The sequence below is a fragment of the Micromesistius poutassou genome (assembly GCF_964030765.1).
Source record: "Micromesistius poutassou genome assembly, chromosome: 1".
NCBI lineage: Eukaryota > Metazoa > Chordata > Actinopteri > Gadiformes > Gadidae > Micromesistius > Micromesistius poutassou.
In genome coordinates this window covers 5,505,415-5,527,646 of record NC_140271.1, presented here as the reverse complement: position 1 = coordinate 5,527,646, position 22,232 = coordinate 5,505,415, and the positions used below count along the sequence as shown (strand labels likewise).

General features: G+C 48.7%; 1 protein-coding gene across 1 annotated transcript; it reads right to left on the bottom strand.

Moving 5' to 3' along the window:
- Positions 1-269: 269 nt before the first annotated feature.
- On the bottom strand, positions 270-21,070 carry srebf2 (sterol regulatory element binding transcription factor 2). Its single transcript, XM_084479877.1, is given in 20 exon segments — positions 270-2,340; positions 2,608-2,719; positions 3,136-3,315; positions 3,688-3,853; positions 4,169-4,203; positions 4,205-4,314; positions 4,689-4,798; positions 5,284-5,377; positions 5,769-5,940; positions 11,724-11,893; positions 12,391-12,640; positions 13,130-13,305; positions 14,037-14,241; positions 14,412-14,560; positions 14,737-14,851; positions 15,027-15,332; positions 15,924-16,070; positions 16,841-16,956; positions 17,661-18,188; positions 20,815-21,070. Coding segments are annotated over 20 exon segments (3,450 nt in total). The 5' UTR covers positions 20,906-21,070; the 3' UTR covers positions 270-2,122.
- Between the last annotated feature and the right edge of the window lie 1,162 nt (positions 21,071-22,232).

The window sequence follows — 22,232 nt, the reverse complement described above, 5'->3', positions numbered from 1 at the left end:
TATCTGTGTGATGGTTCCACTACTAGACTTTGCAGAATAGGTTCAACCTTTTTTTTGTTTGTAGAGTAATGTATAAATACTAATATGGAATGGCATGTTTCAAATATAACAAATAATATTGTCAGTTTCACCAATAATTAAGAATGCGTCGGATGCGACTAAAACTAAAAAAAACTAAATTACAAATTTGATTTTAAATGGATGAACGACATATAGGCCTACAAGTATTTTATATATTTATTAAATATAAAGAAAAATTTGATACCTCAGCTTTTACCATTTGTTTTATTTAAAAATAAAATCCACATAAACATACAAATCGAGAAGTACAACACAAATAAAAGAAACAAAACAGAAATTTGGTAACATAATATAACTAATATTCTAAAAAGTTTTCAGATGACGTCAAACCATGGCCAATTGTTGACTTAACATTCGAATAAAATCTACATCTTGATATTTATAAAACTATCTTAAAAAGGTGCAGTGTTTAGCATTCAGTGATATCTGAATGGACGATGCCACTTCCACGGGATTATAAACTCATTACAAACCCTTATTATGTTCCATATCTGCAAAGTCAGTTCCGTAAGATGTCACTCAGTTCTACACACTGCACCTTTAAATGGTTTGTCACTCATAAAAAATGAACATGATTGTAATTTTTCACAATAAAATGTGAAGAGGAAACAGATTTTAACACCAAGACACCGTTACATATGGACATAAAAGGAACACGAGGAAGGATAAAAGGAATAGTCGACCCCAAGCGCTCAGAGGCCAATAAGAAGCTCACACATGAAGGTAAAAACAACGCGCTGTCCAGGGTCTACACGCCATACAAAGAACATAAAAAACATCTCTAAAAAATATCAGTTCTCGATCACTAGCGGCGTCCAAGTCTTTTCTTCAGTATGCACTCTGGAGGGCTGATCTCTGACACCGGCGAGACCGTTCCCCGTAACCCTACCTCAGCTGAACTTATCCTCTCCACCAATAGACCTTTAACTCCACCACCTCCACCACCTCATGTTTCCATAAGACTGTGTCTCATATACGACCCCACTGCAGGTATGTAAGCCACTAATGCAAACTAGAGTCTGGGTATGTCTATGTGTGTGTCTAAACTGGAGGCCTATGAACCTGGATACATGATAATACGATTAAATACAAACGTTTTAGCAGAACTCCATCCTCTGTTTTTCCCAAGCGAGCAGCAAAGCCAGTCCTATGAAGCTGTTAGCTAGTTAGCTTTAGTGGCTACAGTGTTCCACTCCCAGACGCAGCGTCCCGGCTCGGGGCCCGTCATCCCCACCTTGCCATCACTATGTGACCCCTACCTGCTCCGCAACGACCCGTTTGTGTTGCCCCAACGCGCTTTGGCTCAAAGCCTCGCCTAAACGACGGTGATAAATAGTTGTGTACGCGCCGCCGTGTGAGTGACTTCCTGACAGTGAGAGTGATCTAGATCAAGTGCAGAATGGTGCTACAGTGTTTGAGGTAGACGGGACTAGACACTGCACCACTACACTACACCACTACACACTCTACACACTCCCTCCCTTTCCCTTTGAGGCCAAATTCACCGTACTTCCCTTGAGCTATGGTAATGTTAATAACAACGCAAACACAGCGATAGCCTTCCTACTGGAACCTCTCCTCACCCGCCTGTTCAGTTGTGCACGCGCATGTGCCTCTGTGTGTGTGTGTGTGTGTGTGTGTGTGTGTGTGTGTGTGTGTGTGTGTGTGTGTCCGTTATGTGTGTGAGTGTGGCAGAGCCCCAGACAGAGCTCCACCAGAAGACTCTAGACCCCAGGCGGAGCTCCGCCAGAAGACTCTATGCCCCCAGGTGGAGCTCCGCCAGAAGACTCTATGCCCCCAGGCGGTGCTCCGCCAGAAGACTCTATGCCCCCAGGCGGAGCTCCGCCAGAGGCTCTAGGCCCCCAGGTGGAGCTCCGCCAGAAGACTCTAGGCCCCCAGGAGGAGCTCCGCCAAAGGCTCTAGGCCCCCAGGCGGAGCTCCACCAGAAGACTCTAGGCCCCCAGGCGGAGCTCCATCAGGGGGCTCTGGGCCCCCAGGCGGAGCTCCATCAGGAGGCTCTGGGCCCCTAGGCGGAGCTCCATCAGGAGGCCGCCATGCTGGTGCCCCCTCCCAGCCTGAGGAGGATCTGCTGGCAGTCGTGCAGCGAGCGGCGGTCCCCCACCCTCTCCAGGGTGCGCTTGGCCTCGGCCAGCAGCCGGGCGCGCTGGCCGGGCGGGGCCAGCAGCGGCAGGGGGAGGTGCCTGCAGGCCAGCAGGATGGCGTGAGCTCGCTCTCTCTCCCCCAGGACACACCCCCCTTCTGCAGGGAGACGGGAGACATGCGGGGAGGAGACATTGAGAGATCTTAGTGTTGTGTTACCTGTGTGTTACCCGTAGTGTAAGGAGTGTGTGTGTGTGTGTGTGTGTTACCCGTAGTGTAACGAATGTGTGTGTGTGTTACCCGTAGTGTAAGGAGTGTGTGTGTGTGTGTGTGTGTGTGTGTTACCCGTAGTGTAAGGAGTGTGTGTGTGTGTGTGTGTGTGTGTGTGTGTGTGTGTGTGTGTGTGTGTGTGTGTGTGTGTGTTACCCGTAGTGTAAGGAGTGTGTGTGCGTCGGCGGAGGCTGTGCTCCAGCAGCTGGTGCGTCCGGGTGGGACTCGCCCCCGCCATCAACCGCACGGTGGTCTCATGCAGGAACACCTGGAGACACACACACACACACACACACACACACACACACACACACTCTGGTGAGGGGGGGGTCTTCAGACTACACATTGTGGACTCTTTAGTAAACAACAAAATGATACTTTTCTTTCATGAGGTCACACCTACTGGTTAACTCATTCAATGGGACTGAGGCCCGGTCCCATTCCTCTCCCCTTAACAAGAACACTTGCTCCGAGTGCCCTTAGCTGCAAGTCAGCTCCCGAGCTGGCTAGCGTTCAAGGGTTGATTTTAAGGGGAAAAACAGCACTCCCCCTTAGCTCCCCTAAGTATTGGGACCCCCTACCCCTTCACGGGAACGCGCAAAATCTAGGGTTAGGGTTCAGATCTAGGGGAAGGGGGGGCATTGGGACAGGGCCTTACTCTTACTAGTTCACCGAGCGCTGTACCTTGTGCTGGGCCTGCCTGTAGCTCTGTCCCAGCCTCCGGAGCGCGCTCAGATCTCTCTGGAAACCGGCCAATTGGGATGCAGGGGCGGGGCCGGGCTCGCCGTTGGTGGCGCCGCCCCCTCGCTGCCATAGGGTGGTCCGCAGGGTCAGGAGGAGGTCACACACCAGGAGCTCCACCCCCTAGTGGCGGGAGGAGAGAGTGAGGTTCTGGTTCAACAGTTACAGTCCAATAATGAATGAAGGAATCAATTAAAGGGGACATAATACACCACCAGGTGTGAGGGTGATTAGCCGTTACAAGCCGTTTTGAAAATGCGCCGCTTCTGACATCACAGGTGGGTGTGTCCACCTAGATGTGTGCCGGATAGATCAGTCCACCAGCCGACCCAGTGGACCGTAGCAGACGTCGCTCATCTATCCGTCACACACCTAGGTGGACACGCCCACCTGTGATGTCAGAAGCGGCGCATTTTCTCGTAACGGCTAATCACCCTCACACCTGTTGGTGCAGCACGTCCCCTTTAATGAATGTATGTATTGCTCCTGTAGTACCGTGTTGAGCCAGTGGGTGGTGCTGCTGGGGGGGATGGAGAGGGAGGAGGCGAGCAGGCCTCCGGCGCGGTCGCACAGAGACACACGACACACCTCCGCCTTCTGCACACACAGGCTCTGCTGCACGGCCTTACACAGCACATGCACCGCACGGGGGAGGGGGAGGCTGGGGGAGGGGGAGGGAGAGAGAGAGAGAGAGAGAGAGAGAGAGAGAGAGAGAGAGAGAGAGAGAGAGCGAGAGAGAGAGAGAGAGAGAGAGACGAGAAGAGAGAGAGAGAGAGAGAGAGAGAGAGAGAAAGTTTAGTCTTTTGAGTATATGTGTATATGTTTTTTTTTGCTTTCTTCAGTAGTGTATTCACACACACACACACACACACACACACACACACACACCACACACACACACACACACACACACACACACAACACAACACACACACACACACACACACACACACACCCACACAACACACACACACACAACACACCTACTCCACGGTTGTGTAGGGCGCGGGGCCATCCGCTCCACCTCGGCCAGCAGTGACCTCACGATGACGTCATCGCCCTTCAGCCAATGGACAGCGGCCTTGAGGGCCGACGCCCACCAGCGGCAGACGGGGTCTGTGACTGGCCACCACAACAGGAAGTGGATGAGAGTCGATCATCATTCATTGTCACACTGACAGAGGACCACTGAAATATATGGCTCATATAAAACTTTATTTAACGTGGACATCATCACAGACTGATGTGAGGTTTGACTTGACTAGTATGAGCATTTCGTCCTTTCAGTACTTAAGAAGTAGTACTACAGTAGTATTAATTGAAGTAGTACTTTGATTACTTTATGCCAGTGTGAGTCAAGGTGATATCATCCCTGAAGAGTGTGAGCTGACGACCTTAATGAGATCATAATCAACGTTAAAGCTCAACTGAATATCCTGACCCTGCCCAGCAGGTGCTGACCAACATGGTGGCATGTGATTGGCTGTGGTGGCTACCTGGCGTGCCGCTGTGATTCACCGGAGCGGGGAAGGAGGGGGCGGAAGAGGGCGGGTCTTCAGTGCAACGCTCCAATAGCTGCAGGAACTCCAACGCACTGCAAAACTCCCTGAGAGAGAGAGAGAGAGAGAGAGAGAGAGAGAGAGAGAGAGAGAGAGAGAGAGAGAGAGAGAGAGAGAGAGAGAGAGAGAGAGAGAGAGAGAGAGAGAGAGAGAGAGAGAGAGAGAGAGAGAGAGAGAGAGAGAGAGAGAGAGAGAGAGAGAGAGAGAGAGATTTAGCAACGTGGTGGTCTAGGCTGGTGGTCTTTGGGGGTACAGGGTCTTAAGAATGTCTGGGTGGTGGAAGAGCGGTAGTCTAGGGGGTCTGGGCGAGGCCTAGGAGAGTTCCGGGGAGGTCTTGGGATGTGGTCTAGCTGGGTCTGGGGGAGGTCTTGGGATGTGGTCTAGGGGTCTAGCTGGGTCTGGGGGAGGTCTTGGGATGTGGACTAGCTGGGTCTGGGCGAGGTCTTGGGATGTGGTCTAGGGGTCTAGCTGGGTCTGGGGGAGGTCTTGGGATGTGGTCTAGGGGTCTAGCTGGGTCTGGGGGAGGTCTCACCCTGCAGGCTCGCTGTGTGGCTGGATCAGAGAGAGAACGGTCCTTTCCAGAAGCTTCTCACAGAAGCAGCGGTGGAGCAGGCCCAGAGGGTCGGCTGGAACAGCAGCATCATCATCATCACGTTTCCACAACAATGAATACTTTTACAATAAGAACAATAAATAATAATGCTACAAAAGATTCTAGAGAGAGAGAGAGAGAGAGAGAGAGAGAGAGAGAGAGAGAGAGAGAGAGAGAGAGAGAGAGAGAGAGAGAGAGAGAGAGAGAGAGAGAGAGAGAGAGAGCTATCTATATACATTAAATATAGTCACATTGACAGGAATAACGATACACGTTATTATTGACTACAGAGGTCACATGGTTTTATCCAAAGCAACTTTAAAAAAATAATAATACTGTGGAGCCACCAGGACCATTCTGCCCCCACCAGCTGATTGGTCGGGGCTCAGAGCGCTCCGATTGGCTCAGACGTTGTGATGTCATACCGGCGTCTCTCTGGGTGCTGTAGAGCCCGTCGCAGTCCTTCGACTTCACAGACCAATCACAGCTCAGGAAGAACTGCCGGCCCAATGGGGTGAAGAGCCAGCGCAGGCCGTCCAGGAAGGGCTTGGGCTCTGATTGGTTGGCCAGGCCTTCGGCACAGCTCAGCAGGTAACCCTGGGAAACGGCCAATCAGAGAACAGGAAAAAAGTAGTTCAGCTTCTGTTCATGATCGTTTGTTTTGTAATAATAATTAATAAATGAATAAAATATATAAAAATACATCCATCTTGTGTTTTAGGCTATATGTAATGCGATATTATAATAAGAAATAATATTAGAAACGGATGCACTGCGCCGTTAGACGGACAGATCAGTGACCTGTAGGGGCGTAACGATACACTATAGTCACAGTTCGGTACGTACCTCGGTTTTTAAGTCACGGTTCGGTACGTTTTTCGGTATAGCAGTTTTTATTATTTTATTAAAAATGTGATTTTGATTTGATTCATTAAATTGTATCAAACAAATGCCTTACACAAATGAAAAGACATCAAATACAATTGAGGATAAAAACACAATAAAGTCCAGGACTTATTAGGGACCGAGCCAAACTTGGCAAGGACCCTATTGAAATCCTCGTGTTTCTTCTTCTTATTATTATTTTTCTCCGTCTTCGACTGCATTTTTCCCCCCCTGCACATATTCGAAAACTCATTTTTATTTGGCACATTTTGTGGGACTGGTGAAAAATTTGATATTCTAGCCCTCAAATTCACATTCGCCCCTAGGTGGCGCTATACCAACTATGCCAAAATTTCAACGTTCGCACAAGCATAACTCGTCACCGGTTGGACCTAAACTCATGAAACTTTGCACACATGTGCAAATCCTCATAATGAAGAAATTTGCAGATACTAACTTAGCACTTCCGGTAGCCAGATTTCCCGCCATTTTGAATTTAGTTAAAAACAGTAAATTCCCCAAGGATCCCAGGTTTTTCGACTTTGACAAAAATCCTTTGGCACATATCATCTATGGCCCATTATCTTCAATCTGACATAAGGATTAGTCTGTAGGATAAATTTCAAAGTACCCATGAGCCATTGAGTTCAAAAAGGGGTGTGTTTTTCACCCCAAAAATAGTAAATTGCACATATCTACATTAATTGGACTCCTATGGTGTTGGACCTCTCTACTAAAGTTGTTCATAATCAAATTCTGAACAAGAATAAGTCAACAATTCTTCAAATGGGGCGTGGCATCGAAGTGGGCGTGGCCAGTTACTAAAATAGCCACAGTTCATAGACGCAATGTTTGATTTGAGCGGGACCAACTCAATGGCCGTTAGGTACCAAAGTTCTAACTGCTCACCAAAAGTTAAGTCGATTTAAAAAACAACATGGCCGCCAGAGGAGGGTCGATCACTCTGCGGACACCGTAATAGTTATGAATATGAAATTCACAGGACACGTGTAAACTGGTGCCTCTAGCTCACATACCAAAATTCGTGTTTCTCATGTGTGTAGCGCCCCCTACAGGAACTTTAAAAAGCAGCCCCTGCGCCACGTTTCACCAATATGTATGAAAATCGGTAGCCACGTATAAGGTCCCATGACCTACAGAAAAGCCTCTTGGACCCATGCTCCAAACCCCACCGGAAGTCGGAAATTTTAATTTTTTCATTTTCACTCTCGGCGGCCATTTTGAATTTTTTTCACTTTTTAGGCTTTTATTTGAATGAACTCCTCCTAGGGAATTTATCGGATCTGCTTCAAAATTGGTCAGTACAGTCATGAAGTGGTGCTGAACCAAAATCGTGCTATTTGTGATTGTACGTTGAAGGGCGTGTCCGTGGCGTGCCGTCAAAGTTGGCCATTTTTGAATTCCGTCGCCTTGTATTTGAACTAACTCCTCCTAGGGAATTTATCGGATCTGCCTCAAAATTGGTCAGTACAGTCATGAAGTGGTGCTGAACCAAAATCGTGCTATTTGGGACTGTACGTTGAAGGGCGTGTCTGTGGCGTGATGTCAAAGTTGGCCATTTTGAATGGAATTTCACTTTTTCGCATTGTATTTGAACGAACTCCTCCTAGGGAATTTATCGCATCTGCTTCACAATTGGTCAGTACAGTCATGAAGTGGTGCTGAACCAAAATCGTGCTATTTGTGATTGTACGTTGAAGGGCGTGTCCGTGGCGTGCCGTCAAAGTTGGCCATTTTTGAATTCCGTCGCCTTGTATTTGAACTAACTCCTCCTAGGGAATTTATCGGATCTGCCTCAAAATTGGTCAGTACAGTCATGAAGTGGTGCTGAACCAAAATCGTGCTATTTGGGACTGTACGTTGAAGGGCGTGTCTGTGGCGTGATGTCAAAGTTGGCCATTTTGAATGGAATTTCACTTTTTCGCATTGTATTTGAACGAACTCCTCCTAGGGAATTTATCGCATCTGCTTCACAATTGGTCAGTACAGTCATGAAGTGGTGCTGAACCAAAATCGTGCTATTTGTGATTGTACGTTGAAGGGCGTGTCCGTGGCGTGCCGTCAAAGTTGGCCATTTTTGAATTCCGTCGCCTTGTATTTGAACTAACTCCTCCTAGGGAATTTATCGGATCTGCCTCAAAATTGGTCAGTACAGTCATGAAGTGGTGCTGAACCAAAATCGTGCTATTTGGGACTGTACGTTGAAGGGCGTGTCTGTGGCGTGATGTCAAAGTTGGCCATTTTGAATGGAATTTCACTTTTTCGCATTGTATTTGAACGAACTCCTCCTAGGAAATTTATCGGATCTGCTCCACAATTGGTCAGTACAGTCATGAAGTGGTGCTGAACCAAAATCGTGCTATTTGTGACTGTACGTTGAAGGGCGTGTCCGTGGCGTGCCGTCAAAGTTGGCCGTTTTGAATTCCGTGGTCTTGTATTAAACTTACTCCTCCTAGGGAATTTGTATTTGAACTAACTCCTCCTAGGGAATTTATCGGATCTGCTTCAAAATTGGTCAGTACAGTCATGAAGTGGTGCTGAAACAAAATCGTGCTATTTGTGACTGTACATTGAAGGGCATGGCCGTGGCGTGCTGTCAAAGTTGGCCATTTTGAATGGAATACTTTCACTTTTTCGCCTTGTATTTCAACTAACTCCACCTAGGGAATTTATCGGATCATTGATGTAGGGTTAATAATGTTAGTTAAAGTTGTTACAACATGTAATTCAGTTAAATGTGGTCTTACATGTTAATGTCAAAACAATCAGTAGGACACCACAGGGCACCTCTGCTTCTACAGATTACATAAATTTGCGAATTTTTTTTAAAACTGCGCTTTTTTAAAACTGCGCGCAGTGATGAACGGGACCTCGTGCCGGCTTGCGGCTGCGTCACGTGCGGTCCTAACATGTGCACATCTTGCCAGCACACATGTTACGACGGCACGTGACGCGGCCGCAAGCCGGCGCGATTTTTTTTTAAAACTGCGCGCAGTGATGAACGGGACCTCGTAGTGGCGGCTGCAAGCCGGCGCGAGGTCCCGTTCATCACTGCGCGCAGTTTTAATTAGGGACCGAGCCAAACATGGCAAGGACCCTATTGAAACCCTCGTGATTATTCTTCTTCTTCTTATTTTCCCTCATCTTCGACTGCATTTTTCCCCCCCTGCACATATTCGAAAACTCATTTTTATTTGGCACATTTTGCGGGACTGGTGAAAAATTTGATATTCTAGCCCTCAAATTCACATTCGCCCCTAGGTGGCGCTATACCAACTATGCCAAAATTTCAACGTTTGCACAAGCATAACTCGTCACCGGTTGGACCTAAACTCATGAAACTTTGCACACATATGCAAATCCTCATAATGAAGAAATTTGCAGATACTAACTTAGCACTTCCGGTAGCCAGATTTCCCGCCATTTTGAATTTAGTTAAAAACAGTAAATTCCCCAAGGATCCCAGGTTTTTGGACTTTGACAAAAATCCTTTGGCACATTTCATCTATGGCCCATTATCTTCAATATGACATAAGGATTAGTTTGTAGGATAAATTTCAAAGTACCCATGAGCCATTGAGTTCAAAAAGGGGTGTGTTTTTCACCCCAAAAATAGTAAATTGCACATATCTACATTAATTGGACTCCTATGGTGTTGGACCTCTCTACTAAAGTTGTTCATAATCAAATTCTGAACAAGAATAAGTCAACAATTTTTCAAATGGGGCGTGGCATCGAAGTGGGCGTGGCCCGTTACTAAAATAGCCACAGTTCATAGACGCAATGTTTGATTTGAGCGGGACCAACTCAATGGCCGTTAGGTACCAAAGTTCTAACTGCTCACCAAAAATTACGTCGATTTAAAAAACAACATGGCCGCCAGAGGAGGGTCGATCACTCTGCGGACACCGTAATAGTTATGAATATGAAATTCACAGGACACGTGTAAACTGATGCCGATAGCTCACATACCAAAATTCGTGTTTCCATTTTTTGTAGCGCCCCCTACAGGAACTTTAAAATGCAGCCCCTACGTCACATTTCACCAATATGTATGAAACTCAGTATTCACGTACAATGTGCCCATACCTACAGAAAAGCCTCTTGGACCCATGCCCCAAACTCCACAGGAAGTCGGCTATTTGCATTTCTAATTTTCACTTTTGGCGGCCATTTTGAAATTTTTTCACTTTTTTGCCTTGTATTTGAATGAACTCCTCCTAGGGAATTTATCGGATTTGCTTCAAAATTGGTCAGTACAGTCATGAAGTGGTGCTAAACCAAAATCGTGCTATTTGTGACTGTACGTTGAAGGGCGTGTCCGTGGCATGCCGTCAAAGTTGGCCATTTTTGAATTCCGTCGCGTTGTATTTGAACTAACTCCTCCTAGGGAATTTATCGGATCTGCTTCAAATTTGGTCAGTACAGTCATGAAGTGGTGCTGAACCAAAATCGTGCTATTTGGGACTGTACGTTGAAGGGCGTGTCCGTGGCGTGATGTCAAAGTTGGCCATTTTGAATGGAATTTCACTTTTTCGCATTGTATTTGAACGAACTCCTCCTAGGGAATTTATCGCATCTGCTTCACAATTGGTCAGTACAGTCATGAAGTGGTGCTGAACCAAAATCGTGCTATTTGTGACTGTACGTTGAAGGGCGTGTCCGTGGCGTGCCGTCAAAGTTGGCCATTTTTAATGGAATACTTTCACTTTTTCGCCTTGTATTTCAACTAACTCCTCCTAGGGAATTTATCGGATCATTGATGTAGGGTTAATAATGTTAGTTAAAGTTGTTACAACATGTAATTCAGTTAAATGTGGTCTTACATGTTAATGTCAAAACAATCAGTAGGACACCACAGGGCACCTCTGCTTCTATAGATTACATAAATTTGCGAATTTTTTTTAAAACTGCGCTTTTTTAAAACTGCGCGCAGTGATGAACGGGACCTCGTGCCGGCTTGCGGCTGCGTCACGTGCGGTCCTAACATGTGCACATCTTGCCAGCACACATGTTACGACGGCACGTGACGCGGCCGCAAGCCGGCGCGATTTTTTTTTAAAACTGCGCGCAGTGATGAACGGGACCTCGTAGTGGCGGCTGCAAGCCGGCGCGAGGTCCCGTTCATCACTGCGCGCAGTTTTAATTTCTATTGTGGTCCTCAACACAAAACATCAGGACAAGACAAGACACTCACAGAGTGTGATAATCAATAAAAACTTAATTAAAAAATTTAAAAATTTCGGTATGTAGGCCTACCAAAAATTTTTATTATTATTTTTTTCCGAAAATTTGATTTTGATTTTTTTTGGGGTACGTACTGAAATGAAACGTGCATCAAACTGTTAGACCCGTACCGAAATATTTTGGTTAGAATACGCGTATCGTTAACACCCCTAGTGACCTGAACGATGTTCAAGACTGATCGGACAGCAGAGCTACAGACGGGCGGAGCGGCGGACGGAGCCACTGACCGGCAGGCAGGAGAGGTGGTGCCCCAGGACGCATCTCAGGGCCGTCGCCGCCGTGACGTAGAGGTGAGCCCGCTGGGCGGGGGCCACGTTGCCCACGGCAACGTCACTCAGGTTCACGGCACTCAGAGACAGCGAGAGAGCCCAGAGGCCGCCGCGCTGTGGCAGCTTCCCTGTGGAGAGACCGGCGGTGAGACACCAGCCCTGGCTCCAACAGACCTAGCTGTTAGCATCTTAGCACCCCTAGCTTTAACAGACCTAGCGCTTAGCACCCATAGCTGTTAGCATAGCTTCAACAGACCTAGCGCTTAGCACCCCTAGCTGTTAGAATATCTTTAACAGACCTAGCGCTTAGCACCCCTAGCTTTAACAGACCTAGCGCTTAGCACCCCTAGCTTTAACAGACCTAGCACTTAGCACCCCTAGCTTCAACAGACCTAGCGCTTAGCACCCCTAGCGCTTAGCACCCCTAGCTTTAACAGACCTAGCGCTTAGCACCCCTAGCTGTTAGCACCCCTAGCTTCAACAGACCTAGCTGTTAGCACCCCTAGCTTTAACAGACCTAGCTGTTGGCAAACGGCTAGCAGCGGCTAACATCAGCTAGCAGCGGCTAACAGCAGCTAACAGTGGCTAACGGCGGCTAGCGGCGGCTAGCGGCAGCCTCACCCACCAGTGAGCTGGAGCTGGCTGAGCTTGTGGTAGACCAGTGCTGCGTCCCGGGCGCTGGTGCGGGCCTCCTCCCCCTCCAGCCGGCCCCCCACCTGGTGCACCAGCCAGCCCAGCGGCGTGCGGCGGTGCAGGCCGTAGCGCACCACGTTCCAGGTCAGGGAGCACAGCAGGTCCAGGCCGGAGGACGGCAGCGCCCGGCTGAGCACCGACAGACAGGTCTCCAGGCTGCCCAGCGCCGCCGCGTAGTCTCCCTGCAGGGGGGGGGGGGGGGGGCGGAGTCAGGCCACGGCGGCGGCGGTAATGTTCATTGCTCGACTGTGATGTCTGAAGGTCGACGGCCGGTTGGACGGTCTGCTCACAGTGTGGATCCAGATGGTGTTTTGTATGTCGTTAGTTCACCCAATACTATTAGTGGACAGTTCTACTGCCTTCTACTGCATCACAACGGCGTTCTACTGGGTGTCAATTCTGTTTTATTGTGTCCTACTGGTCTCCATTGAGTCCTACTGGTCTCCAATGAGTCCTACTGGGTGATACTGGTCTCCAGTGTGTCCTAATGAGTGACACTGGTCTCCAGCGTGTCCTACTGGATGACACTGGTCTCCAGCGTGTCCTACTGGGTGATACTGGTCTCCAGCGTGTCCTACTGGGTGATACTGGTCTCCAGCGTGTCCTACTGGATGACACTGGTCTCCAGCGTGTCCTACTGGATGACACTGGTCTCGGGTGCTGGTACTCACCCGGTGCAGGTGCAGGTCGGCCTGCTTGCGGTGCCTCCAGAAGGAGACGGAGCCAGGGGAGTGCAGGGGGGTGACAGGCTCCCACAGGTTCAGCACCCTCACGCAGCCCCACACCGCCCCCACCCCGCTCAGCACCCACACCATCACCCACGGCAACACACAGCGCAACCACGACGCTGCAGGGGAGAGGGGGCGGTAGGGTTCACAAACAACAACAACAACAACAACAACTCCAATCTGTGGTCTCTCTGTAGGACCCCTCGCTGCTCCTTAAACGGACCCTACAGGTCTGGGGGATCAACCATCCGAACGGCTCTCCTGGCTTCACTAAAACGTCCATCACCAAAATCATTTGTCATTTGCATTTGGGGGCGGCAGTAGCTCCGGAGGTAGAGCGGGTCGGCTGGTAACCGCAAGGTTGCTGGTTCGATTCCCGGCTCCTCCTAGCGGAGTGTCGTGGTGTGTGTGTGTGCATGAACGGGTGAATGTCAGTCAACACTGTAAAGTGCTTTGGATAAAAGCGCTTTATAAATGAGGACCATTTATTTGCCACTTTGTTGCACCGATTGTGCAGGAGAGCGTTGGAATGTAAACCATGGCGATGTAGCACTTTGGTGTTTGGGACTCATCGGTCAGCAGAGAGTTTGTGGACAAGATAACCAGCATAACAAGTACCAGCACTGACAAAGTCTCCACACAAAGACCCACAGCTGATGTTATAGCGAGGCCAGGGGAGATCCTAACCCTGTTACGATGGTTTGATCACCCGCACCCGTTTTTAAGAAGATGAACAACAGGACCAGGGAGTAATAATAATAATAATAATAATAATAATAATAATAATAATAATAATAAGTTAAAGAAGAAGGACATGAAGTTAGAGGAGGTAAACGGGAAGTCCCCTCACCGAAGTTCTGAGTGTGTGCGGGGAACCAGGTGAGGCTCCTGGAGGCTCCGTGGGCGGGGCCCCCCAGGGCGTCCCCGGGGCCGGGGGGGCCCAGCAGGGAGGGGAGGGGGTTGAGGGACAGGCAGAGGAAGGTGAGCGCACACAGCAGGAGGCGGGACGCGTCCATAACCCCCACGGAGGACGGAGAGTCCGGTTCATTCTTCATCTGAGTGAGAGTAAGAGTAAGAGTAAGAGTAAGAGTAAGAGTGAGAGTGAGAGTGAGAGTGAGAGTGAGAGAGAGAGAGATTGTGAGATTGTGAGAGAGTGAGTGAGAGAGCGAGAGACACTCAGGATGCCCAACAAAAAAGACAAAAGGAAAGGTGTGTGTGTGCGTACCAGCTCGTGGTCCAGTAAGGGGCTGCCAGGCTCAGAGTCCACACAGTAGGGGGAGAACTGAGGGGAGCTGGAGCCAGAGTCAGACGCAGGAGGTGACATCATAACCACTTCCTGTTTGAGGTCCACATCCTCCGACAAGACCACACCTTCTACAGGAGGGGGAAGGTAGAGAGAAGGATGAAGGAAGCGCTTTGCAATCAGTCATAGCGCGCGCGTGCGTGCGTGCGTGCGTGCGTGCGTGCGTGCGTGCGTGCGTGCGTGCGTGCGTGCGTGCGTGCGTGCGTGCGTGCGTGCAAGGCGTAGCCATTGGCCGAGGGATACGTACTGTTTTTCTGATTGCCCATCTTCAGGGCGAGGTTCTCCTGACGCAGCCTGTGATTGGTCTGCTGCAGGTATTTGATGTAGTCGATGGCCTTCCGCAGAATGCCAGACTTGTGCATCTGAGAGAAAGAAAAGACAAAGCAGTCTCCGGTTAGGAGCACGGCCCTCAGGTCGCAGGCAGCCCACACACCTTAGTGTCGTTGCTAGGTAGCGTCGTGGCTAGGTAGCATACCCCAACGTACCTTAGCATCGTGGCTAGGTAGCGTTGTGGCTAGGTAGCATACCTCAACGTACCTTAGCATCGTTGCCCATGACGAGGTCGCGCAGCTCCAGGATCTTGTCGTTGATGGACGAGCGGTAGCGCTTCTCGATGATGTTGTGGGTCGTGCGCCGCTCCCCCTCCTTGACCACACCCCCCTGGATGACCGCGCCCATCATGGTCTGGATCTGCTCTCCGCCAAACCTGGAGCCGCCGCCGCCGCCACCGCCGCCGCCGCCGCCGCAGTGGGCGGAGCTCGACTGCAGCTGCTTGATTGGCAGCTTGTCTCCCCCCCCCATCATGACGGGGAGCGTGGTGAGGATGTTGCTGCCCATGAGCGTCTGAGAGGAGAAGAGGTCAGCCCTGTTACTAGTGATGGACTGATACACTGTAGAGGTCAGCCCTGTTACTAGTGATGGACTGATACACTGTAGAGGTCAGCCCTGGTACTAGTGATGGACTGATATACTGTAGAGGTCAGCCCTGGTACTAGTGATGGACTGATATACTGTAGAGGTCAGCCCTGGTACTAGTGATGGACTGATACACTGTAGAGGTCAGTCCTGGTACTAGTGATGGACTGATATACTGTAGAGGTTAGCCCCGTTACTGTATAAGCGTTTTTTACGTGTATCGTATCGGCCAACTTTTTCCGCCGACAGTTCAATAAATGTTACTTTTTAAAATTGAGACTTGTAAAACAATCATCATTGTGTCATTTTAATGATGTCAATTGAGGGAGCAAAAGCAGTATCGGCTCCAAATATCGGCTCAAGATAATCGGTATCGGCCCGAAAAAATCCATGTGTGTCGATCCCTACCCGTTCCATCTCAAGCTTGAAGGAAAGGGAAAAGCTAAAGGGATGTGCTCTCCTCTCTACCTGCAGCGAGGTGGTCTGGAGAGGTGTGGTGAGGGTGGTGATGCCTCCTACCTGCAGTGAGGTGGTCTGGAGAGGCGTGGTGAGGGTGGTGATGCCGCCGGGGTTCTGGACGGTGGACAGAACCTGCGTCCCGTCTGCCTTCAGTGTCGTCAGAACCAGAGAGTCCGTCTTCAAGATCTGAGGCTGCTGGACCAGAACCTGACCGGAGACAAGACAGCTTCAGCCTTCGTTGAAACCTCCGTTTCTTGACCACGATGGACAACGTCATAAAGGTCAAGGAAAGGGAAGTGCCGTTTCACGCAGGCGATATAAACATGGACGTGGACAACACAGTGAGAAATGATACTCTATTACTACTACCGTCGGAATTTAACAAAAAAAAAAGGAATACAGACTACCAGTCACAAAAAGGAAAACATATAGTTGTCACATTGCTCATAACTATGGACATAAATCCCAAATAGTATGATTGTATATATTGTATATTGTCCTTCATGTTGATTGTTTGTTTTTGATAATGGACAAATGTTAAGTTGCTTTAAATGTTCCTGCCACAAGGCATTGTGGGGCAGCATTATCTCCTTTCTTTGGTAAAGGATGGCCCGGTGTGACCAATGCTGAAGTCGATAAGAGATCAGGACCATACCATTGAGCAAGCAGTGAGGGGCGGGGGGTGTGCGTTGCGCTCATATGCAATGAAAACAATCGGCTACAGCAATTTATTGATATTAGAAAATGTAATTTTTACTTTTGAATACTAATAGGATGTATTGAATAATTTAAGTGATATATAGGCCTACACATACGAATCATAAGTCAAAACAGGCTACATTTGTCTGAATTATAAAAGGTATAAGTGGTGATATGAAGAGCCGTTTGGGAGCCCAAAGAGACGGCTCTCGTTGGTGAGACAATCCAAATGATCCGGCTCCCTCAAAAGAGCCGAAATTCCCATCACTACAGCCTACCTGCTGCATCTGCTGCTGCATGGTGTGCACCGTAGTGGGCGTGAGGACCCTCTGGTGCTGGATGGTCATTGGCTGAAGCTGTGGAGTCATGATGCTCTGCATCTGAGGCTGCAGGACTGGGGGGGAGGAGCCAAACCGTCAGACAGTATTAATGGAGCTCCACCAAGAGGGGTCAGATGAGGCTTTATTAATGTTTAAACTTACTTAAAACTAGGGGTGGGAAATATAATCGTTTCTTCGACGATGCATCGCGATTCTTGCGAAAAAAAAAAAAAAAAAAAAATTCTATACATTTTTTTTTAAATTTAATTTGTTTGTTTTTATTAACATTCTGTTGGCCTGCTGCAGAGCGCTACAGAAAACTCCTTTCTGCCTGCGGGTTCTCTGCACAGTGAACCGACTTTATCTAATATAAAATATTAGACTATTAGTAATTCATCTGTTGATTGTCTTTAATGATCATCACAAAAGTAGGAAGTGATTAGCAAACTCAGATGTATAGATATTTAAAAAAAAAAAATCACACATGGAAATGTACAAAAAAGATTTTTTGCATCAAGATGCATCGAAAATCGTTTTAGAATCAAATCGTTGACCTCTGAATCGGAATAGAATCTTGAGGTGCCAAGAGACTCCCACCCCTATTAAAAACTGAAAGAATACACAGAAACTATGTCTACATACAGAATCACAGTAGTAAATAATAATTGTAATGTATATCTGAACCAATATCGCTACAGAGAGCACTGCATTTCCTCTCTAAGGATTTGCTTCATCTTTGCTCCATTTCTTCCAGCCGAATTTGGTTCTATTTGGTTACCTTGGAAACTATGGGCGGGGCTCTGGTGGCAGATGAGAGGGTTCTGGATGAACCGCGATTGGCCGCCGCTGCTGGTGATCATGACGGTCTGCGGGGCCTGGGTCTGGATGGGCATGGGGGTCTGGCACTGGGTCTGGACCAGTGTGTGGACCGGGAAGCTCTGGGTCTGCATGGGGACCCCCTGGGGGTGCAGCGCCGGCTGGGGCTGGATGGACTGCAGGGGGGGGGGTCTGGGCTGCAGCAGCGGGGGCGTGCGTGGGACGGGCTGCCCGGCGGAGGTCACCACGGAGACCGCCTGGACCGGCGTGAGCGGAGGGGTGAGCGGGAGGGGGTTCAGCGACTGGGACGGGGCCAGGCCCGCGCCGCTGCTCTGGTACACGGCCGCGGCGGGGGTCTGGGGGGCGGGCGGGGCCTTGGGGGCCGGGCGCTGGGGGGTGGGGGTGGTCTGCAGGGGGCCAGTGGTATTCATCTGGTCCTCAAACAGCTCAGGGAAATCGCCCACCTGGTTACTGACGAACTGCAGCATCTCTGGAGGGAGAGACAGACAGGAGACGCACCTTTAGATTGTTGTTGCATTAGAAACTGTACATGCCTTTGCAATGTAAATTTATGTTTCCCATGTCGGATAAGCGTCTTGAAAGTAAATGAGAGTGAGAGAGAGGCAGGGAGACCGACAGGCAGAGATGCAGAGGTCCATAGGACAGGCTGTCTAGCAGATTTAGTCACAGGAATGACGGTTTGATACTCAAAGTGACTATGTAAGGGATAATGCATAGAACGCCGGTCATTATCAGGAAAATAAAAAAAACAGACAGGGCGAACCGGACACCGACGTGAAGCGGAGGGGTCTTGCTTCGCCCTGAAGGGGCTTATTTTAATAATGTATAATATAATGACCAGCGTTCTATACATTATCCTGCTTATTACACGGCTACTTGCTACTTGCTTGTCTTTTTACAATTACCATTCGTAGTGTTGATCAGCAGAGAAATTGTCCGCCAAAGACGTTGACGTCGCTTAGCAACCGAAAATGCTGGGGTTGATAAGTTACCGGACTACTTGCGGAGTGATACGAAAGACGTGAATCAGAGGCAAAAAAATCCACTTTCCTTGACGGCGGTCATTATATGCTTAGCAACGGTCATTATCGAAAAATAATTGCCTGCCGGAAGTCGGGAAGGCCCATGCAAGTGAATGGAACGTTCCACAGCATTGAGAAGAGCCGTGTGATAAGTAACTATAAATATAGCAGTAACAATACAATTCCTTTTAATCTAGTCACACGCACACCCTGATGTAGCACACCACTAGATCACACCCAGGCAGTACATTACACACCCGCCCTGCTAAACCACACCCACACACACATCACAACACTACACACTGTAGTGTGTAGTGGTGTGATGACAACACACCGTAGTGTGTAATTTAATCTGTAATGTAATTTATTTATTAGCTCAAAAAATATATATAGGCCTATATATGGTTACTGCTTATAAGGTGTAGGCACTGCATCCACATCAATTCATAGTGGGTTATCAACTGCCTGTCAACATCCAGCTGCTTACCACAAACCTCAATTTCTGCCATCCCCTGCATCCTTGCAATATACTTATGTTCCTGTACTGATATATTGTTTTCTTTGATGAATAAAGCATATGTATTATTATGTATTATGTTATAATAATCAATACAATAAGAAATGAGAAGCCCATTCATATTTTTACTCAACATCTAAAGGCAACATGTAGACCAACACTGCTGCCCTGGAGATACCCTGAAAACAACCGGAATACTTAGTTACATAAACCAAACTAAAAGGGCTACAAGAGATAACAAGAAAGAAAACCCTTGAAAAAGCAGTTTTCAGGTAACCTTTGTGTAAAAGGTAGGTAAGGTTATGTTTTAATAAAGTAATTTATTTCAAATACAAAAATACTACGAGTCTCCACCACAGAACACACACAACCTACACTACACTTCATTAACCTGTACCGTATAGTGTCTGACACACACACACACACACACGCACACACACACACACACACACACACACACACACACACACACACAGTGTGTGTGGCCTTGAAGAGACTGACCTTGAATGACGTCCTCACTAGGTGATAGATATCCAACACACTACTAAAATGTTACGGGACCATAGGTTTACAAAGATAAGAAGTTGCTGAAGCGGACGAGCAAGTCCTGCCGTGTTTAGGACACAGAGAACCTAATGGAAGCCAGCTGCTGACAGAGCCCCAGTGTCTCAGTAACAGGGAGGTTGTCAGTCACCGCTGGCTCAGGGACGTTTGACATCTCCTGACACTTGGTTTGTTTGGTTTTTGACTAGAAAACCACTGGCCTACCTTAGCCTGGCCACCAGAACCACATCCGCATTAATGAATCACTACTGTTTAGAGGAGCAGGTAGGGGTGAGACAGTACAGAGACAGGTCATAAAGGAGCAGGTAGGGGTTAGACAGTACAGAGACAGGTCATTAAGGAGCAGGTAGGGGTTAGACAGTACAGAGACAGGTCATTAAGGAGCAGGTAGGGGTTAGACAGTACAGAGACAGGTCATTAAGGAGCAGGTAGGGGTGAGACAGTACAGAGACAGGTCATCAATGAGCAGGTAGGGGTTAGACAGTACAGAGACAGGTCATCAATGAGCAGGTAGGGGTGAGACAGTACAGGCAGGTCATTAAGGAGCAGGTGGGACATCTAGTGAGGGCTACGGGGATCCTAGCCCAGTCGGTTTGTGAGGCTATCAAAAACAAGGCGCTCTGTGGGAGTACATCTCTGAGCTGTCACAGACTCAAACGGGACAAATGCACGCTGCGGTTCAGGTTCCTACTTCATGTTGGATCCTCTATTGGCTCATTCACAATTTCAGGGTGAAAACAAACAAACTTTGTTTACTTCAACTGAGCACTCACTGACAGACTGTGTGTGTGTGTGTGTGTGTGTGTGTGTGTGTGTGTGTGTGTGTGTGTGTGTGTGTGTGTGTGTGTGTGTGTGTGTGTGTGTGTGTGTGTGTGTGTGTGTGCGCGCGCGCTGAACGCCTCAATACTTAGTCACACTGATAGAACTCTATGATGAAGTCCCTCGATAATAGCAACAGAGACACAGGAACCACAGTGGGACTCGGTACGCACCGTCGATGTCGCCCAGGGTGAACTCATCCCCCAGTTCCGCTAAGCTGGAGTCCATGTTATCCATGGTGGACATGAACTCCCCGCCGTCCATCCCGACCTCCGGAGCGGGGAACGAGTCGCGGCTCGCGGCCCTACAACACACTTATCTTATCGACGGGATCCTTCTAGAACACACTGGCATCACATCACTGACACTGCGGGGGGACACGGCTCAATTCTGCTCAACACACAGCCAGTAACCGGTGGCCATCTTGATTGTCGCCCATTACGTCATTCACAAACAGACTCCGCTGCCCAGAACGCTCTCTGATTGGTTTGCAGCTGACTTTTGTTGTCGTGAGACGAGTTGGCGCTGTCCAATGAAAACGTCGCTTTCGACGTGGTCTGATAGTACGTCAACGATCAGAAGCTCCGGTCTAAACCCCGCCCCCTGCGTGCATAACAACAAGAGGAAACCCAACACACGCGCGTGTGTGTGTGTGTGTGTGTGTGTGTGTGTGTGTGTGTGTGTGTGTGTGTGTGTGTGCGCGCGTGTGAGAGAGGTTTCCTCCGAAACAAATTGAGTGAGGCAGGATATATTGCATAGCTTACATACTTCTGGAATCTCTAATGTTTTTTTTGAAAAGGATAAAGTCAGAACGGGAAATGATACGTTTATTCATCGTAAATACGTCCATAAGTCATTTAAATAACTGCGAAATGTATACAGCCGTTGTCATTATTTTCCACTGAATAAATCACGGCTGGTCTCCTGGTAGCTTTCTCTGCTGGTCCACGCTCCCTCCTTTGGTCTTAAGTCTTTCTCCGTTTTCATTATGCTCTACGCCTGTTCCTTCAGCGCCCTTTTCTTCTCCTTACTCATTTCCCTGTCCTCCTCCTCCCTGACTGCTGCCTACACCCTCCACCGTTGTCCTCCACAACCTGCCCCACCTTTCCCAGTAGCTCGTGTATGCCTGCCTCCACACCTGTCAATCAAAGCAGGCGAGGCTTGAGGCTGGCCAGGTACTCGGCTATCGGCCCCTCCAGGACATCTCCCCAGCTAAACAGCGCCACCGTGTGGTTACGGACCGCCACTTCTCCAAATACATCAGCCATCAGGGAGAAAATGTGTAACGGATGCCAACTAGCCTGGGCTAGCTGGCGGCAGTACGTGGTAAATCCTCACACCCCTAGCCTTAAGAACACTTCTAGCTGCTGAGTTAGAAGCCTGTTAGCTCAGTGGTTAGAGCGTTTGACTCTCATGCAGGTAGTGTCGTAGTTCGAGAGGTGGCAGGTTCGAGACCCGCGAGTGGTCGAATCAGCCTCTTCTACACATGGTTATAGCTGTAGAGTCTCACCTGGACCACCAAGAGGAAGGCGTGTGGGCTGTCATACAGTAGAACCTTTTTACTCAACCTTGAAATTAAAATAAAGCAAGC